The 21758-nt window shown below is 34.7% G+C and overlaps 3 protein-coding genes and 1 non-coding gene across 4 annotated transcripts; all 4 read left to right on the plus strand.

The window, feature by feature from the left end:
* LOC143570760 (synaptotagmin-3-like) lies at positions 1–3972 on the plus strand. The gene is made up of 11 exons (XM_077056330.1): positions 1–407; positions 1257–1355; positions 1443–1493; positions 1605–1734; positions 1808–1926; positions 2082–2183; positions 2276–2350; positions 2440–2516; positions 2618–2867; positions 3034–3396; positions 3611–3972. Exons 1-11 carry the CDS (start codon positions 291–293, stop codon positions 3797–3799), a joined length of 1572 nt encoding a protein of 523 aa, XP_076912445.1. The 5' UTR covers positions 1–290; the 3' UTR covers positions 3800–3972.
* Positions 3973–6004: 2032 nt separating this feature from the next.
* LOC143570782 (26S proteasome non-ATPase regulatory subunit 4 homolog) lies at positions 6005–11281 on the plus strand. Its single transcript, XM_077056348.1, has 11 exons — positions 6005–6139; positions 6238–6351; positions 9185–9290; positions 9385–9499; positions 9588–9797; positions 9883–10153; positions 10258–10381; positions 10558–10655; positions 10763–10831; positions 10900–10983; positions 11070–11281. The coding sequence occupies exons 1-10, from the start codon at positions 6128–6130 to the stop codon at positions 10948–10950; spliced, it is 1170 nt and encodes a 389-aa protein (XP_076912463.1). The 5' UTR covers positions 6005–6127; the 3' UTR covers positions 10951–10983; positions 11070–11281.
* A 1006-nt stretch (positions 11282–12287) lies between these two features.
* TRNAK-UUU (transfer RNA lysine (anticodon UUU)) lies at positions 12288–12360 on the plus strand. Its single transcript has one exon. It is a non-coding gene; the product is annotated as a tRNA-Lys (tRNA).
* A 387-nt stretch (positions 12361–12747) lies between these two features.
* LOC143570788 (protein ENHANCED DISEASE RESISTANCE 2-like) lies at positions 12748–18570 on the plus strand. Its single transcript, XM_077056354.1, has 18 exons — positions 12748–12900; positions 14188–14262; positions 14346–14399; positions 14498–14601; positions 15195–15325; positions 15402–15543; positions 15620–15715; positions 16247–16311; positions 16397–16468; positions 16550–16696; positions 16768–17021; positions 17151–17360; positions 17443–17544; positions 17617–17667; positions 17739–17882; positions 17954–18049; positions 18254–18355; positions 18466–18570. The coding sequence occupies exons 1-18, from the start codon at positions 12748–12750 to the stop codon at positions 18568–18570; spliced, it is 2103 nt and encodes a 700-aa protein (XP_076912469.1).
* Positions 18571–21758: the final 3188 nt, after the last annotated feature.

Consider the following 21758-nt stretch of genomic DNA (forward strand, 5'->3'; position numbering starts at 1 on the left):
AAGCCAAGGGTCATAGGATGTACCTTACTCAAAATCCAACATTTGAAAACTACACCAAATGCGTGGCAAAAATTGATTAATTCATTTCCGTTCAATACAAGTAAACATTCGACAATTGGAAGCGTATATCCATCCCACCTCACACCCCTTAAATCTCGTCATTTTCCATAGCCTTAAACTTTTAATTCAAACTCTTTTACAGGTTTTATCGCCCAACAAGATAATCAAGAATCATTCTTTTTTTATTCTTGTTTTCTACTGTCAATTCAATTTTTAATCTTTAAGCATCAATGGCGTTTCTTGGCATGTTATTGGGAATCATTGGTGTTGGAATTGGGTTTGTTATTGGTTCTTGTATTGGGTTTTACTTCTTCATCTACTCTGACCCTAAAGTTGAAGACTTTAAGGTTAATTTTCATCTGTAATTTGTTCAATTTTGAATCTTGATTGAGTTACATGCATGTTGGTGACTAATGCTTAATGGGTTCAAAAGAATTATGGGTTTGTGTTGTTTGGGAAATTTGGGTATTTTCTGATGCATTTACCATCAACCTGCAAAATTATATTAAATTTATTGCTATAATTATTATTATTTGCTGTATGGATATTCAATTGAACAGTATCTAGACATCTAGTACTAAAAAAACTATTTTTTTTATATATAATTAGACATTTAGTATATTGATTCTTGATTTAATTGAATGCTAATGCATATGTTGTTTTATTTTTTGTTCTGTTGAATTTGCAGTCTGGATATTAAAGTTAACAGTATCTAGTAGCCTAGGGCTGTCAGTTCGTGTCTTAACGTGTTCAACAGGTTAGAGACGATGCGATTAGCACACGTATCAAACATGAAAATGACTCGTTTAACAATTGACTTTGGTGGTTTGAGCATGACAGCTATACGTTTTATGTACCAAGAAAGAGAAATGATGTACTCTAGTGTCTTAATTTTAATTATTTTTAAAAAAGTACAAAATTGCATAGCGCACTTTTTTGCTAAACAGGTCTTATCGTGTCTAAACAGTAGCCAAACAACTAATTCTTGTTTTTTTCCTAATTTAATTGAATGCTAATGAATATCTAATATTTAATATTAGTTCAATATTTTTTGGTTTATTATTGTTGAATTTGCAGTCTGGATATTCAATTTAACATTATCTAGTACTAAAAAATAACTATTTTTTTTTGTTATTTTTAACTAGTATATTGTTTTTTTGATTTAATTGAATGCTAATGTATATATGCTGCTTCAGGATCCAGTTGTAAAGCCGATTTCTGAGCGCGATTTACCGAGTATACATGATCTGATACCAGAGATTCCTCTATGGTTGAAGAATCCTGATTATGATCGCGTATGTATTTTCTTTACAACATGTAATAAAGCTACACTAACTCTGCATAATTCTTTGTTCTTTACTTTGCATTCTGATGTGCTACAGGTTGACTGGCTAAACAAATTTGTTTTGAACATGTGGCCTTATCTTGACAAGGTACATTGAAGGAAACCGAATAGTTTTTCTTTTTCTGGTCTACTCAAGGCGGTTATAAAAGAATCCATAAATAATAATTCCAATATGTTTTTCAAAAACTTGAATGCACAGGCAATTTGTGCTGAAATAAGGCGAACAATGGAACCAATGTTTGTTGATTATATCGGAATTGGGCACCGGCCGATAGAAGCCATCACTTTTGAGACATTGAGCCTTGGGACCCTTCCTCCTACATTTCAAGGTTAGTGTTTTTAGCCAGGGTATTTTGGTCATTTTACACTATTAATGTCATCTAAGTAATGTTTGATTGGCAGGCGTTAAAGTCTACGAGACCAATGAGAACGAGCTAGTGATGGAATCACCTATTAAATGGGCTGGAAATCCAAATATAGTCATAGCTGTGAAAATATGGTCTTTGTGTATCAAGATTCAGGTATGATGCTATAGTAAATAACAAGTATACCTTCTCGTCAGCACACGTTGTGCTTTACTTGGTCCTATTGGTTAACAGAGTATTGGTGGGGCCCGTGAGTTTTCCTATCATTATAAAAATGGGGTTTTTTTATATATTTGATCGTGAATTTGTAGTTGGTGGATTTACAAGTGTTTGTTGTTCCAAGGATAACGATGAAGCCTCTTGTCCCGGCTTTTCCATGTTTTTCCAATGTTATTGTATCTTTGACGGAGAAGGTACCCGTTACTGTTAACATGCTGGTTGTTACATTTGTTTTATATTGTTTTTTATCATGTGATTGTAATTCTTATACTATACTTATTAATAGCCTCATGTGGACTTCGGCTTAAAAATACAAGGTGGCGATGTTATGTCCATCCCTGGTCTTTATCGACTAGCACAGGTTCATATCTGTCACGTTTTTAGAGGATTTTGAGCTCTTTTATTTACAAATATAGAAAAAAAAAATTGTTTTTTTTTTACTTTTTGCAGGATATTATTGAAAAAGAGGTTTCAAAACTTTACCTTTGGCCACAAACTCTTGAAATACCGATTCTTGATTCTTCCCTGTAAGTTAGTTAACTAGGAATATTTCTCTAAATATATGCGGGTTCGTGTAGTGGGCCCTATATGTTTTATTCGACTTTTTTTAACAATATTTTTTCGTCAGTTGTGTTGTGAAGAAGCCGGTTGGAGTGCTACATGTGAAGGTTATACAAGCAACAAAGCTCATGAAAATGGACCTATTGGGATTATCCGATCCGTATGTTAAACTTAAATTAAGTGGAGAGATGTTGCCTTCAAAGAAAACAACAATCAAGAAAAAGACTTTAAATCCATTGTGGAATGAGACATTCAAGCTTGTTGTTAAAGACCCTCAAGCTCAAACTCTTCAAGTCAACGTCTACGATTGGGACAAGGTAAATGACCAAAATACCCTTGTAGAAATACGATTTTGTTTTTGGTAATCATGAGAAACTGTTACTGAAAACCTCAAATGAACCCCCCCCCCCATTAATATAGCACTTAATCATGCAAAATGCAAAACATAGCCGACCCTCAAAATATATGATTCTTGTATTTTAGGTAGGGAGTCATGATCGGCTCGGGATGCAAATGGTGCCATTGAAGCTCTTAACACCCAACGAGACAAAGAAACTAACACTTGATTTGCTAAAGAATACAAACATAGCCGATCCGCATAAGAAGCAACAAAGAGGACAAATTATGTTGGAGATGACTTATGCACCATTTAAGGAAGATAATGATGTTTTAAGCGGGCCCCTTTCGCCTGTTAACGGTGAAAATGGCGTGGGGCCCGTAGGCGGAGCCCCGAGTGGGGCCGGTGTACTTTTGGTGACGGTCCAAGGAGCCGAGGGTGTAGAGGGGGAACATCACAACAACCCATATGCCATGGTTATATTTAGAGGAGAAACAAAAAAAACAAAGGTTAGACTTTTGACTTTTTCAGGTCAAACTTATGTTTTTTCTGATCAAACTTATGGCTTTTTAAGTTCGTATATGATATGAATTTTCTTGACATCATTCAATAGTCTTTAACATCATTCAATAGTCTTTATCTTGAAAATATTAAAAATTTATATCAATTTTCAAGTTGAAAGTCGGTTTCTTTGACCTTTTGATCTTCAACTTTGGTCAACAGGTTATTAAACGAACTCGAGATCCTAAATGGAACGAAGAATTCCAGTTTATGGTTGAGGGACCGCCGATAAAGGATAAGATACACATCAAGATTATGAGTAGGAGAATTCGTATGAGCTTCCGCTCGAAGGTTGTTTTGTCATGCACTTATAATATGTTTTCTAAGTGCATTAACTTAATGGTTGCGTAAAATGTGCAGGAGTCATTAGGGCATGTGGATATTAATCTTGGTGATGTAGTGCATAACGGAAGGATTAACCAAAAGTTCCATCTTATAGATTCGAAGAACGGTTTGGTTCACGTTGAACTTCGATGGAGAGAAACTTGATGTTGTTTCTCTATGATGGCGGAGTCAAAGTGGCGCGTGGTATAGTCAACGTGATTATATTTTTGAATTCTTTTTGTTGCGTTTATGGTTGACAAACTTTTTGTTGTGCTTATACAATTGATGGATTTGATGTTGATTGAAAATAGTGTTATGCATTCAACACAAATGTTAATGCTGGTGTGTAGAGTTTCAACTACAATTCATTTCTTATGACTATTCTAATATCGACAACACGTCTTAAAAGTACGATCGCAAAATTCAAACTGATAGTTTTAGGGGTATCCCAAAAACTTTTATTGATCCAGGGGTATCATAATATTTGCTCATGGGTGCCCTAATACATATAGCATATACGGAAAAGAAATTGCTTGCACTAATTTTGCACTAATTCCCGCAGGTAACGAAGTTCAAGTATTTAGGATCATTTGTACAGAGCGATGGGGAATTAGACAGTGATGTGACCCACCGAGTTCAGGTAGGATGGTGTAGATGGAAAGCAGCCACAGGTATATTGTGCGACAAGAGTTTCCCGACTAATCTAAAGGGAAAATTCTATAGGGTGGCAGTTAGACCTGCAATGCTATATGGAACAGATTGTTGGGCCATCAAGAAGGCACAAGTGCGGAAGATGGAGGTAGCAGAAATGAGAATGCTACGTTGGATGTGTGGGCACACAAGGCTAGACCGAATAAGAAACGTTGTGTTTCGCGAGAGATTAGGGGTGGCGAACATAGCAGACAAGATAAGAGAGTGGAGATTGAGATGGTTTGGACATGTAAAGAGAAGACAGACGACGAATCCTGTTAGATCCGTAGAAAACATTACTATAGAGGGGAGGAGGGGTAGAGGACGACCGAAATTGACTTGGGATGAGAGGATTAGGCATGATTTGATAGACCTAAACCTCTCCGAGGACATGGTTGAGGATAGGAATTCGTGGAGAAGTAGAATTAAAGTTAAGGATTTTTAGAGAGAATTGAATACCTTAAGGCTTAGACTTAACTTATTTAGGTCACATACCATAATGGTATTTCTCTTACATATATTATTATTATTATTATTAGCTTTTATATAGCTGTTAAACTGTGACCTTATTATTAATATTATTATAATTAGTAGTAGTTTTTATATAACTGTTAAACTTTGATTTCCTTTATTTTGCTTCATACACATGTACTTAGAGCCGAGGGTCTCTCTGGAAGCCACCTCTTTATTCCTTTGGATAGAGGTACGGTGTGCCTACATCCCACCCTCCCCAGACCCTACCTATAGCTTTGCTGTCGGTGGGATTTTACTGGGTATGATTGATTGATTGACTTGAAAGTTGAGGGGTACACCGAGCACCCCTTAACCCCCCTAGGTCCGCCCTTGATTACCAAAGTCTATGCTATTACGTTTAAATCGATGAATAACTAGGTTGTTCTAAATTGTGTGCAAATGATCGAAGTTATGGGAATAACTTTTAAATAAGAATATTGTGAATTGATAGGTTGACAAAGTGCCTAATCCACATATATATGTTTATGAATGGTAAATATTGGACTATAAACGCTTAGAAAATTACTTCATAGATAAACGTTACTAGTATTTTGAAACATGGTAGTATCTTTGTATGCTACGTTCATATAGATACTTCAGGATTTGATTTTTTTATAACAACTAACTTTACACATTTACTAAATTTACTTCCAATCTACATATTTGTCCATCATGAGATTAGAATCTTCATGCTCTAGGTAAGAGACAGGTTTTTTCATACGCGTTAATGCCCCTCGACTATGAGCCCTTTGCGTTTGATTGCATAAAAAAATTGTACAATGTGAATTGTCATGAAAGACGTGATTAGTTAAAATACGACATGTTACTTTAACGTTAATGATTCTGAGCCGTTCGGTAATTCAAATTGACATAGATGAATGTTCATACCCAATTAAAAATTCGATATTACTCATTCCGACACCAATAAAACCTTTAAAACTAATCTCATACCCGAATTCCGAAATTCCCACCCCCAAATACTTTCGCTAGTTAAAACTTTATATAAAAAAAATACAGGGCCTTTGCATCAATAATAATAATATTCAACAGCAAACATACAGATATCGTCGAGAGCAAGAAACCTCTCGATTCGTCTTCAAAACTCTGTAATCGGTCTCACGATTCACTCTCTTCATTCTTCAATCTTCCACAATGGTGCTCGAGGTACGTTATTCACCTGTCTATACATCCTTAGTGTCACATTTACACCTTCAATTCGAAACCTAGGGTTTAATATTATTATTGTTATGTGAAATAATCAGGCTACGATGATCTGTATTGACAATTCGGAATGGATGCGTAACGGTGATAACTCGCCTACTAGGTTTCAGGCTCAAGCTGACGCCGTTAATCTCATTTGTGGTGCTAAAACTCAGGTATATTTGATAGCCATGTATAATTACACACACACACACACACGCAAAGGAGTTGATGATTATAAATTGGGACAAAATTGGATCCTATGCAGCCAATATCTCACCGTTATATCAGTTATCAGTCCCTTGGTAAAATATCGGTCAGAATATCGTTACCGATAATATCAGCGATATTGGTCGATATATCAGCGTTATTCCCGATACCAATGTTTTAAGTCTTAATTATCAATTTTTAGTGTTCAATGTTAGTATTTTAAGTCCTAATCAGTTCCTGTTTGCCACTGAATGTTAGTGTTTTGCAAGTTGCAAAAGGTTAATAATTTGTTAATGGTAGGAGGCTATACTGAACTATTAGTGTTAAATTTCTATATATGTGAATTTTACATGCTATTAAAATTACTGATATCTCTTCGCGATAACCGATATCTCAAATATCGGTTCTTGACTGATATCCGGTATTTTTCCGGATTAACTGCTTAGTTAGTGATGCAGTTTCGGAAGCGATCAATGGCTCGAGAGACTCATGATTAACAAAGACAGATAAATTGAACCGAAGTTCCAAAGAACAATGTTCTTATATTTAATATTCAACCAAAAACTACTTCAACAATAAGCCCTAGCATCCTATTTATACTAAACATGGAAAAAGATAAACTAGGAAACGAGATAACATAAAAATAATAAAAGATATTAAAAATCAAAATTCAAATAAAGAGATTTGCATCATACTCCCCGTATTCGAAAAAACTCGACCTCGAGTTTTGTCTTCGAAACAAAGCCACCCGGATCATAAGGAACATCAACTCGATGCTTATTTATCAACACCATTACCCACCCAATTTGTTCGACTTTACGGGTCGTCTCACGCGACTGTAAACTCGTACCACTTGGGTCTATCGGGTTGTCGGTTCTCTCCACCTCCTCCCCGTCTTCGGAAAAGACTCGTCCTCGAGTCTTGAGAACGTCGAAGAAATCATTGACAACCCGAGATAAAAGACAAGCTCCTTTGTTCTTGTTACTAGATAACTTGAAAATCTTTAAAAATAAACTTGAAAACTTCAAAGGCAAGCCACCGGGTTCAAATGGAATATTAACTCCTCTCTTGCACATAATAAAGTCATACTGGGATTCTTGATTAACCAAACTTAAAATATAATCAATATCATAATTAAATTTAGATGCTAGACTTGTATCTTTTGAAATTTGCCTGGAAGTAACAGTAGGTACAACAGTAGGTACCTCACCCATACCAGAAATTGTTTCTTTAATTTCTTTGTCAGCCACCATTTGAATATTCGAAACATGTTTTGAACCTAGGAGCCCATCTACTTTATCCCAATTTAATTCATTACCCTCACAAGCATCTGCTGACCTATTTTTAAACATGGTAATCTTTTCTATTTGAATAAGAGATCCCATAGAATAATTATCAGATTTCATCTCATTATTCAAATCACATGTGACCTCTTGCATGAATGGTGGGCTTTCCAAACAAGTGGGATTACCACTGGTTGTATCTTGGCAACCATGAACCACCAATGTACCACCAGTTTCTATGATTGAGTCATCTCCAGCAAAAGCTACGCCATGATTAGCCACCCTTGCACCAACAGATGCTACCGTATAACCACCGAAATCTCCGCTGAGAATATTTTGCACAAACAAACATTCTTCTTCATCGAAATCAACGCCATCTTCATCGAATATGGGTTTTTCTTCCGATAAACACTCTTGATAGATCGGTTCATCGAACCAGTTTGGATGACGGCTAAACGGCTGCTGCTCTCCGTCGCCACCTTCGTCCCAGACGACGGTGCTCGACTCGGTTTCCGCCTTGCGCATCTCCCGTTGTAACTCAAGATCGCGGACTCGTTTTCGGAGTCGTTGAATCTCTTCAAGATCGCGGACTCGTTGTCGGAGTCGTTTGATCTTCTTAAGATCTTGTGGGTCGGAATAAATTCCACCGCTGCCTCGGTCGGCGACTCTGCGAGTAGGATATTGATCTTCTCCACGAGCACATGAATAGAAACCCCTCCTTTCTTTGCCTCTGTCGGCGAATCTACGAGCAAGAAAGTATTCATCTCCATGTCGAGCCATTTGAGAACCAAAAGCTCTGATACCAACTGATGCAGTTTCGGAAGCGATCAATGGCTCGAGAGACTCATGATTAACAAAGACAGATAAATTGAACCGAAGTTCCAAAGAACAATGTTCTTATATTTAATATTCAACCAAAAACTACTTCAACAATAAGCCCTAGCATCCTATTTATACTAAACATGGAAAAAGATAAACTAGGAAACGAGATAACATAAAAATAATAAAAGATATTAAAAATCAAAATTCAAATAAAGAGATTTGCATCAGTTAGGATCTTACTTATTACAAGTTTTTCTGCCATGACAGTTTAGTTTTGTGTCATAACTTTAACTTATTGGCATTACTATATTGGATAGAATATATTAGTTAGGGCTTAGTTTCATATCATCTCCATAGTTAGAAGATATGATTTGATTAGGTTTCTTTTGTAACTATCCTCATTGTACTCATCATTATACACAATACTTTACAAGTGTCCATCTTTCTATAATTGGAACTAAGTGACAGTAAACACGGAATTATTTTTGGTTTAGTTAGTATTAGTAATAGACTAATAGTATTGGCCTATTGGACTCTTCAGAGGTCGGTGTTGATGATTCATGATCATGTGTTTTGGTGTAAGTTTCATACTTGCATTGTATACAAAGATTGTATAGTTTATTTATAAATAACAAAGTTGGTGTATTGGGGTTTATATATGATTCAAACCTGAAATATTGGTTGTTTGTTACAGTCTAACCCGGAGAATACTGTGGGCATATTAACAATGGCTGGCAAAGGTGTGCGTGTTCTAGTCACTCCCACTAGTGATCTTGGCAAGATTCTGGCTTGCATGCATGGTTAGCTCCTTCAATTTACTTTACATTATGAAAACTAATTAATTTTTCACTTTGTATAAACTATGAAGCACTGAAATTTTTTACATGTACTCAGGTTTAGAAATAGGTGGTGAGATGAACTTGGCGGCTGGGATTCAGGTTGCTCAGTTGGCTTTGAAGCATCGTCAAAACAAAAAACAGCAACAAAGAATAATAGTGTTTGCTGGAGGGTATGCAAATAAATATCAAGTGAAAGCATCTAAGTATATTTTGATTTGTTTGTTACTTTGCTCTTATTATCTCTTTCTTGGATTTCAGTCCTGTAAACTACGATAAGAAAGTATTGGAGATGATTGGTAAGAAGTTGAAAAAGAACAGTGTAGCTCTTGATGTTGTGAACTTTGGTGAAGAAGATGAATCCAAGACAGAAAAGCTTGAGGCCCTTGTTGCTGCTGTAAATAATAGTGACAGCAGTCACATTGTTCATGTTCCAGCTGGATCAAATGCACTCTCTGATGTTCTTTTGAGGTTTATAACTATTTGTTTTTTTACTCGTTTATATCAAATGTTATTGTCATGGCTGATAACTGATTTTGTTAATGTTTGATCTTAGTACTCCTATCTTTACTGGTGACGGAGAAGGTGGGAGTGGTTTTGCAGCGGCGGCTGCAGCTGGCGGTGTGTCTGGTTTTGACTTTGGTGTTGATCCAAATCTTGACCCTGAACTTGCACTTGCTCTTCGTGTTTCAATGGAGGAAGAACGGGCAAGGCAAGAAGCAGCTGCAAAAAAGGCTGCAGATGAGTCTACTTCACAAGATGCAACTATGTCTGAAAATGTTGGCACTTCAGCTTCTGAAGCTGAGAGCAAAAAAGATGATTTGATGGTTAGTTTTTTTTTTTAATTTTATAATTATTGTTATAATCATCATTATAATATACTTGGTTTATATTACAAACAGTAAAGTTAAAATATTATTGTTTTTACCAGGATGATGAGAATGCACTGCTGCAGCAGGCTCTTGCAATGTCAATGGATGAACCTGCTGCCACTGTGACCACACGGGACACTGATATGTCAGACGCAGCTGATGATGATCAAGACTTGGCCCTTGGTAAGTTATCCCTCACTTGTTCTTGAAAAAATTGAATCTTTTTGTGTTGGGAAACAAAAAAATTGATTTTTTGTGTTGGTCTTAAATTTCTTGTGGGAAACATGAGAATTGGATCTTTTTGTGTTGTTGGTCTTGAATTTCTTGTGGGAAACATGAAAAATTGGATCTTTTTGCAGCTTTACAATATTCTATGCAAGATGGTGCAAAAGATCAGTCAGAAGATATGGGAAAACTGTTGGCAGATCAATCTTTTGTGTCATCAATTCTTACTTCTGTACGTCTCTCTTTATTGTTATTACTTATTATACTTAATAAATTTCGAGAGAAGCGGGACAATACTGTTTTTCTAGAATTTCATTTGTCTCGATGTTCGGTTTGCAGCTTCCAGGAGTTGACCCGAATGATCCTTCGGTCAAAGATTTGCTTGCTTCGATGCAAAATCAGCCTGAGGTTAGTTTGGTGGTTATGTTTTTTACCAAGTAGATATTTTTTTGTTTATTGAATTTTCTTTTTGTCAGTCTGAGCAGAAGAAAGATGATGACAAAGCACCCAAAGAAGACGACAAGTGATTTTGCCTTTTCTCTAATCAGTTATAATCTCAGGTATGTGTAACTGTCGATCACGTTTTGTAGTCAACCCATGATGACGATGAGTTGACATTTTGTTTCCTGTGTTTGTGAATGTACAGGTTACTGCATTTGATGGAGGATAATGGGATAGGTTATAACGTACGGATAAGTAATCTCGTTACCATGTATTTGGTTTACTTGTGGTGTTTGTTGAATCATGGTACTTGGATAATCAATTTCTTCTTCCTCGTTTGTATGCTTTAAAAATGTTATTTGACAATTTCTTGGATGAAAGAAAAGTTGCAAACATGGCATCGACTCGGTTCAGTGTTTTTTTAGCTTAGAAAATTTTTCCTTGATTTTTTTACGAAGTATTGCCGTTCGGCTTAGACAAAAACAAACAACAATCATATTCAGTCAAAACTCCCACTAATAGGAATACTAAAGTCCCACTAATAGGAAGACTATTCATACAATTTAGGGAGAATAGGATGTAGGAAAACCCCCAACTTAAAACAACCCATGTTGTATGGACCGCTCGGCTTAGGACGCCAGATCGCTAAATTGACACAAATGAATTTCGCTTACCGTTTTGACCAAAAACTGGTCGTAGGACTCCAGACCGGACTATAAGATTTTATGGGCAGTGGAGTGATGCTTGGTCCTTCTATATGATGACATTGTTATAGAGATCATTATATATTTCCTTCTGCGTTCCTCCGTTACAGGGAGGTGTACATCTGCAACAATGGTTTAACATGATAGCTAACCACATCTTGCTAGAAAGAATGGGATTCGTATAAGATCTTGCAATATCTTGTAGAGAATGAGCACAAATTTGATGCAACTAGCTCCTTTAACTAACATTCTCAAATAGAAAAGAATCATTGTATGTTTATGATCTATTCATGCATTTTTTTTCCGTTACGCCTCCTACCGAAGACACTATACTTGCAAATGTGATGTAAGCCTTAATTATGATGATCGTTCACACCTATCAATGACACTATACTATACAAAGTCACTCACATGTTTTTGTCATCCCGCCATTCCGATGTAATAATCTTAACAAGCGACTTCTTTAATTTTCATTTTCTTTAAAGTGGGAAAATATCGGAGTTTCTTCCAAATAGTGTAAAACGATATTATTGTGCTCACAACAAACCATGAAACCAAATCAAAACCAGACTGTTAACTTCCAACATCAGTTTTAGTTAACAATGAAACAAGTTGGTGCTAAGTGCTAACAATTTAACTCGCGGTTTGACTTAAAAACCGTCAAAACATTACTTGTCGGAACGTTTATATAAAGCACTTTTCTTACATAAAAACAAAAAGCCGTTCTAGCTCAGTTGGTAGAGCGCGTGGCTTTTAACCACGTGGTCGTGGGTTCGAGTCCCACGGATGGCGTCATAATTTGTATTTTAAATATCATGTTTTCAAATTGTAATACTTGTGACTACAAAGTTAGTTATATATTTTTTGGTTGGAAATACAAATATTTGAATGACGGTTGGTTATTATCCTACGTATATATGTATTTATTTATTTATTTAAGCAGCTTATGATGTTTATTGATTGATAATAACAATAATAACAAGAGAAGAAACAACCAACATATTCAAAAATACAAAATAATTTCATTTAATTCATTTTGCTACCCGGTTTCAATCCATTGTTTGAGTTTCTGAATTCTCTGATTCCCATTTGTGGAATCAGAGGATCATCATCTATAAACATATTATTATTATTATTATTATTCAATAATCTCTCTTGTTCTTCCTTCCTGTTTGAGAAATGGATTCTGTGAAATCTGATGGAAGAATGGAGGGATGGTTGTACCTCTTTCGCTCCAACCGCTTCGGATTACAATACTCTCGTAAACGATATTTTATCCTTGAAGAAAGGTGCCTCAAAAGCTTCAAATCTAAACCCTCATCAGATTCAGAAGTAATAATAATATTATTCAATTTATTCATATTTTTATCTTACTTGGATAATGTATTAATGTTGCACCTCATTATTGCTTTTGATCTTGTTTAAATATTCATTTGGAAACAAAATTTGTTGGTAATTCTTTTGTAAATTTTTGAAATGCATGATAAAGTTCTGCTATAGGGGCGTGCATGAGTCGGTTTGGGTTGCTTCTGGCTCATAATGAACAAAAAACCGAATACCGTTCGGCTTCAGTTTTTCCGGTTTTCACATTGGATTTTCTTTTCTCGGTTTTCACGAATTTGGGTCTAAATCTTTTTGTTAAGTGATAATTATCTGATTATTACACATTTTGGCGTAAATGATTTTGTCTGCGCCATTTATTAACTTTTTATAAACTACTTAACAATCTAAAATAAAACTTATGACTCATAAGTTTAATAACAAAAGTTATTTTCACGGGGTTCGGTTATAAAAGTCAGCTCGTCTTTTCAGTTTTCATTACATGCAAAACTGAAACTGACTAGATATTAGGGGTGTGCACAAAATTGAAAAAACCGAACCGAAACCGATAAAACCCAAAAAAAAACGAATTAGAAACCGACGGTTCGGTTTTGAACTTCAGCAAAAATTGAAATATTGGTTTTGGTTCAGTTTTGTATTTTGTTAAGAATCGAAAAAACCGAACCGAAATAACAAAAAAAAAAGTGAAATAACCATAATATGTTAACCGTAACCATTAAAACAAAATCAACCGACGACCATTTGTTTAGTTTTATCATATGATTAATAACAAATATATTTGGTTGCTACATATGGTTGATAACGAATAATACTATTACTTTTAGTTTTGATTTTTGATTTTTGATTTTAAATGTATCTTTTATTAGATTTTAATATTTGAAACCCAAATATTCAGTATTCTATTAATTATTAGTTTAAACAAAAAAATATATCATGCTCGATATCAATATCTTGGGTCAAGTTATTTTTTGCCCAAAATGTTTTGGCTCGATTAGCAAAACCGAAAAAACCGCATCCAAAACCGAACCGAACCCAAAAACCAAAAACCGAAAAAGTTTGGTTTTGGTTCGGTTTTAGTCATAAACCGCACCGAACCGTACCACGCACACCCCTACCATATTTTGAGGTTTTATGTTTATGAAAAAACATAAAACCAAACAGTCAGTTTTGTGTTTAGTTTGGTTAGTTTTGACTTTGTTATGCCGGTTATTTCAGTTATGAGTCAGTTTATTTCGGTTTGTTGATAACTAACTATACAGACCTTTGAACTGTTTTCAGGAGCCACTAAGAAGCGCGGTCATAGATTCTTGCATTCGAGTTACAGACAATGGAAGAGAGAGCTTTAGTAGAAAAGTATGATCCTACGCATTTTCCTTTATTATTGATCGATTTGCATTCGGTCTTTAACTCTTTATCTTATTACTTACAACAACCAGGTGTTCTTTATATTCTCCCTTTACAATGCTTTAAATCACAACGATTGTCTTAAGGTACACACCAATATTCTTGCAAACAATTATCTCATTATGAACTTTTATAGTTTTATTATCCATTTGCATAATAAAATTTTACGATTTTAATTTCATAGTTGGGAGCAAGCACCCCTGAAGAAGCTGCAAGTTGGATACATGCTTTGCAGGATGTTGCAGTGGAACAGGGATCAACTTCAAAGCGAAGATGGCAACCATATAGGTATAATAAAATCATAACTCAACATTTAATAAAAAAATGAAAAAAGTAAAAACATAAAAATGTTTCCACCGTCTTTCTCGTTCTCAAAAAAAAAAACAAAAAAACAAAACAATGGTGAGTGAAAAAAGTCGTTGTGTCTTTTTGTTTATCATTGTGTTTTGGGTTTGTTTTTGGGTTGATTGTGTCTTTTTCCCTTGACATTGTGTCATTTTTTCTTTATATTATCTTATATTACTCAACATTGTGCTATATTTTGTTCGGCATTGTGTTATATTTTGCGATCTATTGTGTCTTTTTTTAGTTATAAGTGTGTCTTTTGTTCATTTTTCGGCATTGTGTCTTTGATCTCGGCATTGTGTCTTTTCGTCATTTATTTTTATTTTTTTTTAACGGTAATGATGGCGGAAACATTTTAGTTTTTTAATTTTTTTTGTTTTTTTATTTATATCTTGAGTTATGATTTTTTTATTATTATTTTTGAATTTATTTTTAAGGGGTTTTTTGTGTAGTCACAAATCCTTCTCACACTTCTCATTTTTGTCTCCCTTTGTATTTTAACTTTACCCAAAGAATTAATATTATTTGTTTGACAGATTAAATGATTCCATGATTGCGGCCCGTAAACGTTCTGTGGATTGGACATCATCTGCAGACATGCATGTTGATGCTATGACATCTGATGTGATTGCACCTTCACAATGGAAGATCTTCGGTTGTAAAAACGGTATAATATAAACGATTCATCAAATGTCTAAAATAGTAAAATACCCTTTGCAAATTCACTGACATGCATTTTGCAGGGTTAAGGTTATTTAAAGAAGCGAAAGATACAAATTCACAGATTTCGAGTGATTATCCGGCTATAATGGCGGTTGGTGTAATTGAGGGGACTTGTGAGGCTGTTTTCAGAACTTTCATGTCACTTGGCCTATCTAGATCCGAGTAAGTTCAAAGAAAACTTTATCTGTTGTTATCGATGAAGGGTATTTTAGACATTTGACAAATAGTCGAAACACAGATGGGACTTTTGTTTTTATAATGGCACGGTCGTTGAGCATCTTGATGGTCATACCGATATCATACACATTCAGCTATGCCGGGACTGGCTACCATGGTACATATTATATAAAACTCACCCGACAGAATTACAAATTTTGTCCTTTAAACATATGCAATTTATGGATCAAATCCTTTAAAAAGTTCATTTGCATGCGGTGTCCTTTACATGGCATGTTTGTTTGATTTTCGTCCTTTTGACTAACTGGCATCCAAACCCCCCGTTAAGTCTTGACATGTAAGGGCATTTAAGTCTTTTTACGCATATTATATAAGTATTTATAATTAAAAAAACAAATTATATATATTATTAGAAAAAGAAGCTAAATAAAATATGTTAAACAAAAACCCTGCTAAGTCTTGGCATGTTTAGATTTAACTGAGTTTTTGGATGACAGTTAGTGTAAAGGACAAAAAGCATATGTATTTTGTTATATAAAGGACACGGCCCGCAAATAAACTTTTTAAAAGACCTGATCCATAAATCGCATATATTTAAAGAACAAAATTTGTAATTCTGTCAACTCACCCCTATATATATATATATATGTATGCATGTGTATGCATATATCTGACTCGTTGTTACCAGGGGGATGAGTCGACGAGATTTACTTTTAAGACGATACTGGAGAAGGGAAGAAGACGGGACTTACGGTAAATCTTGATCTAAATATGTTCATTTTCTCATTTTTCTTAATTTAATCTCATTTTGTTACCAATTTTTTTTCATTTTCTTCAGTAATTCTATGTCATTCTGTGGTCCACAGCAAATGTCCACCGCAACAAGGATACGTTCGAGCTAGTCTTCTAAGTAACACATGATTTCAGTTATATCATAAGTTTTATTCAAGTGAGTTCCATAATAATATGTTTCACAATTATTATTTTCCAGGTGGGGGGTTTGTGATGAGTCCATTGAATGAAGGTAAAGAATGTTTAGTGAAACACATGCTTTCACTTGACTGGAAAATATGGAGATCATATTTACCGAAAACATCTTCACGGTCCATGACTATTCGTATGTTGTGTCGAGTTTCAGGTATTCAAAGTTTTAAATCATCAAAACATAACTGAAAATGTAATAAAGTACATGGTTTTTTTTTTTTTTAGCATTGAAAGATTTATTTAGAGCGAAGGGTGGAGATCAGTTTCCTTCTGAGTTTTTAACCGGAGAAGTTGAGTCGATTCGTAAAAGTGAAGAACCAATCAAACAAGAAACCGAGTTAGTGCAACTAGAAGATGATAAAATGGAAGATGCTAATGAAGCACCCGAGTCTTGTTCATCAAGTCTTACTGGACTAAATGACACCGCTGATGAATTCTATGATGTCCCCGAACCTTTGGAAGATAAACGAAATATGAACGTACAAGACGACCGACAAACTATCGAGGTATATTCCTCATAATATTCAAAAAACTTTATATTGTTGTTGTTATTATTATTATTATTATTATCATTTTTGTTTCACTTTTGAATTTGGTCTTTATGTTAGCAGCCAACACTATCAACAGCTGCCACCTTTGTGAAAAAGTTGCATAATCTTGCATCTCAAAAGAGTGCCGATTCAGACTCGAGTAATAAGCCTTGTTACGGGTCAACTTTGGTCAAAGATTTGAGGTGCAACATGCCTTGCACATGGGCTGCTTCCGATCCGTCTTTATTCCTTGTCCGTGGAGCGAATTATCTCAAAGATAATCAAAAGGTTGTATTTTTTACCGTTAAAACACATAAAATGCATACGCGGTTTCATTATGAGTTATGAATTAAAACTGTAAATATTACAGAATAAGGCTAAAGGAACCTTGATGGAAATGGTTGGTGCTGACTGGTTACAGTCTGATACGCGTGAAGACGATCTCGCAGCCCGTCCAGGTGGCATTGTTCAGGTATAATAATAATAATAAAGATAAAACAAATTTTTGGTCTTTGAATATAATATTAATCAAGTGTGTTTGTAGAAATATGCAGCAAAAGGTGGACCTGAGTTTTTCTTTGTCATCAACATACAGGTTTGACTTTCGGTTTTTGTTAAGTCAAACGTGTTGACCATCCGAGTTTAATAAATTAAAATGTAAATTAGGTCCCGGGTGCGGCTGCGTATAATCTTGTTCTTTATTACATGACAAAAACTCCTTTGAAAGAATCTCCTTCACTAGAACGGTTTGTGAACGGTGATGATGCGTTTAGAAATTCAAGATTTAAGCTCATACCGTACATATCTAAGGTAAGTCGTAAATGTCATTGGCTTGTTGACCTGATGAAGTATTCATTATAGCGGTCTTTTTTAATCTTTAGGGATCATGGTTGGTAAAGCAAAGTGTCGGGAAGAAAGCGTGTTTGGTTGGTCAAGCACTCGAAGTGAATTATTTTCGTGGAGAGAACTATTTGGAGGTAAACACAATTCTTGACTTTGACTTTGACTTTTAAGGTCAAACAAACTACTTTCGACATCGAGTTTTAAGATAAAGTTATCTTAAGTATATATTAATTTTGGTGATTTTGCTTGAAGAGAAGATCAAGTAGAGATAAAAGATTTGATCTTGAAATTGTTAAAAGAATAAGTTTGACTTTGACTTTTTCGATATGTTTTTGTAGCTTGACATTGATGTGGGTTCGTCAACTGTGGCACGAGGTGTGGTCAATCTTGTTCTCGGTTACTTAAACAATTTGATTGTAGAAATGGCCTTCTTAATACAAGTAAGCTTAATGCGCTTGCACTATACCATCTTATAATGCAGCGAGTACTTGTACCTTCGACATATGCAAACGCTTCATACACTGATATATACACTTGCAACTATTATCAGGCTAACACAGAAGACGAGCTACCCGAATCCCTTCTTGGTACATGTCGGTTGAATCACATGGATACCGCCAAGGCCGTCTCTGTTGAGTCTATTAAAAACACTTGAGGTCAAACACGAGATCAAGTTGACTTTTCGGTTGACTGATGTGTAGTGTATATATATCTTGAGCCAAATGAAAGCATGAAGGATGCATATATATCATGTAAAGTTGTTTTTGTTGTGGCTTGTGGAGGTAAATAATATACACAAAAACACATATCTTTTAGGTTTTTTTGATGATATGCTAATCTAAATGGCATCTAATGGTATATTCATGTTTAAGTAAAATTTTCTTTATTTAATTTCTAGGTTATATGATTTGAAATTATGATTTTTTATGCATATATGTAATTGTTAGCAAACTAATCTAAAAAGATGTATAAAAAACTTGGTATTGTTCTAAATCTACGAACTATATATATTATATGTACGGGAGCATTTGGGAATTTTATGAAACTCTCATCGGTTTTATTGTTGTAAACCATTTGGTGTCTATAGCTTAACTTATGCTTGTTTGTATGTGTTCATTCAGCAATTGCGCTTTAACATGATTAGCAATTAACAAGATTATTTTGATTTAACACATATGTTGGGGTAGTATCCCTAAAGTAACAAAACAATTCAAAAGACAAATAACCATTGATAAAGACAGTGACAACTTGTGGTCCTAAGAAGAGGTTATAGGTTGCTATCATTAGTAGGTCCTAGAAGAACTCAGAGAAATCTCCTTAATAATGACATGGTGTGGTCCCAACGAGGGCCAGCCCTGGTTATTTCACATACAATTAACCAGAGCCAGGGTCAATCAACCACCCGTCCCTCCCTTAGAGCCGGCCATGGTTATTTCACATACAATTAACTTGCAAAACGCTCATATGCTTTTAACTATTTGGAACCAAACATATACTTGCAAGAAGAGTATAACGATACCATCCGTGTTTTAACTATAACCACTCGGGTCTCAAATTCTCAAATGTTTTTACATTTTATGTGGTAATAACTAAATTAGTGATGATGTATTGATGTATGAGCCCATTAATATATATTACGGTTTTAGACTTTAATGGACCGTGTTTGGCCCATTACACATGTATCAAAGCCCATGTTTGAAATTGTCGGATCATTATCATTTCAATATATGAAAGATTGAAACTTTGAAAGGGCATAAAACATCAAGTCAACAAGTTCAACTTCAGAGTCAAAGATCGAATCTTATATGCAGTGGTTGTGACTTGTGATTGCGGAATAAATGTCCAAAAGGCCCCTTGAGTTTCAAACTTTACGTTTGAAATATTTGGCACGTAGAATTAAAGTTATTAGATGTATTCAACACCATGCAATTTTAGATAGATAGCTCTAAGAACTTTATAATGTGCTTTTAGTTTTAGGGGATAAGTTTAACTTGAAAATTTGTGAAATACATCTTTAAACACTATTTTTTTTCTTTATATTTATATATTTTTTTTCAAAACTAGAAGGAAAGAGAAGAAAAAAATATGTACATTATAGAAATACATATATGTGTATTGAGAAACTACATATATGTATCTCATACGAGGTAAATATACGTAGATTAAGAGTTACATATGTGTGTTTTTGCAAACTACATATATATATTTTTTTTATTTACTTTTGGTTTTGGTGAAGATTAATAATATGTAAAAATAATGAAATTATAAAAATTAAAAGAAATTAGTGTTTAAAATGGTTGTCATGAATTTTTAAGTATCTTTTACTTTGAACCATCTCTTTTTACTTTTATTTGGTGTTTTGCATGTATTTATACTGAGAGTTTGAAAGAGAATATTATAAGGCTATATGGTATAAACTAGTGGGCAACCTCTACTGGTCTGGCTTGGCAGACACATGGCACCCCTCACGCGAGGGGTCTCCCTGGATGTGACGTGAAGTAGACGTGACGAATGAGTGGAATGATGTTGAGGGATGTATACCCTTTAGGCTAACTGGTTACATATGACTTTATTAGACCATGTGTAGCGGGAACTCTTTACATAGGGGTGTTGTGCGACATGTGACATCTTAGTGGGCAACAGAGAATTTTGTAATAAGTGGTGTTGTGATAAAAAGGCTTAAATCTTGCGATCACTACTATTTTCTTCCTTCTCTCTTACAAACCCCCGTTGCACAACGATCCATTCCAAAACTAACCTCATAACCGGCGGGGGGGGGGGGGGGGGGGGGTGTTTCTACCTCCACAACGAGATCACTACTGGTAGACTTAATACAAGGAAAGCAAATTTATATTTTCCTAATTGTTATAATAAAAATTATATATACGTGAATTTGATGAAAAGGTTTTAGTGCTTTTGTAACTTCATTTACGTTCTCTGATTTTAATATTTGTATGTCACTTTAATAATTGTTTATAGGGGCTCCGTCCGTCCGGACTAGTGGCCGGCTCGGGCTACCTTTAGCCAATGGGGGTCGCGTATGGGGTACCCGGCGTTACTTAGTTGGTCGTTCAAAAAAAATGCTTTTTAATAATACACCATTTTTGGTCCAAAACACAGTGTGGTGATATTTATAGGAAAAAATGAGTTTATATAAATAATTTGTTGGATTTTGTATTTTATGTAAAGTCTATGATGGTTGAATACACGTATTCCGGTTTTGATAGTGAAATACTTGAATTTATAAATATGTATGCACGTTACAACAATCACGGCAATAAAAAATATATCATGTGTTGACACTTGAAGCTTAATATCTTCATAATATAATAAGAAAAAATTATGACAATAATACTAATAGATGTTTGAAATTTGAATTGTTATATTTGTTGATCAGTTAATTCTAAGTCTCGAATCGATAATCAAACACGAACTAAACAAATAATTATTGTTTATTAATTAGAAAATATTACTCAAAAAAACGATTACAAACCTCAAACACTAACTCGGTTTGACTCTCGATGAACCCTAACCCGGTTACATCATGCCCACCACCTTCTCTAATGTTTAACATATTTTGATTTATATAGACTAACCTAACTTGCTAGCCAGACATTACCAAATATAATAAAACCTTATTGTAACCTCATAAACTCATTACATAATGAGTCTCACGAGCCCAATATGTCTATTCCGGTCACCAACACATGACGGGCCTATTAAGTTGTAAATTACTTCCAACGTTAATGTATTTATGTTGAGATTTGTTAGAAAAATAGTGGTTTAAATGTTCTTTTTACCCACTCTGGTTAAACTCAAAACTCAAAAGCTTATATTTAATAT

The sequence above is a fragment of the Bidens hawaiensis genome, unplaced genomic scaffold (genome assembly GCF_021521415.1).
Source record: "Bidens hawaiensis isolate Kalapana, Puna unplaced genomic scaffold, B.hawaiensis_p1.1 tig00025049_1, whole genome shotgun sequence".
Taxonomy (NCBI): domain Eukaryota; kingdom Viridiplantae; phylum Streptophyta; class Magnoliopsida; order Asterales; family Asteraceae; genus Bidens; species Bidens hawaiensis.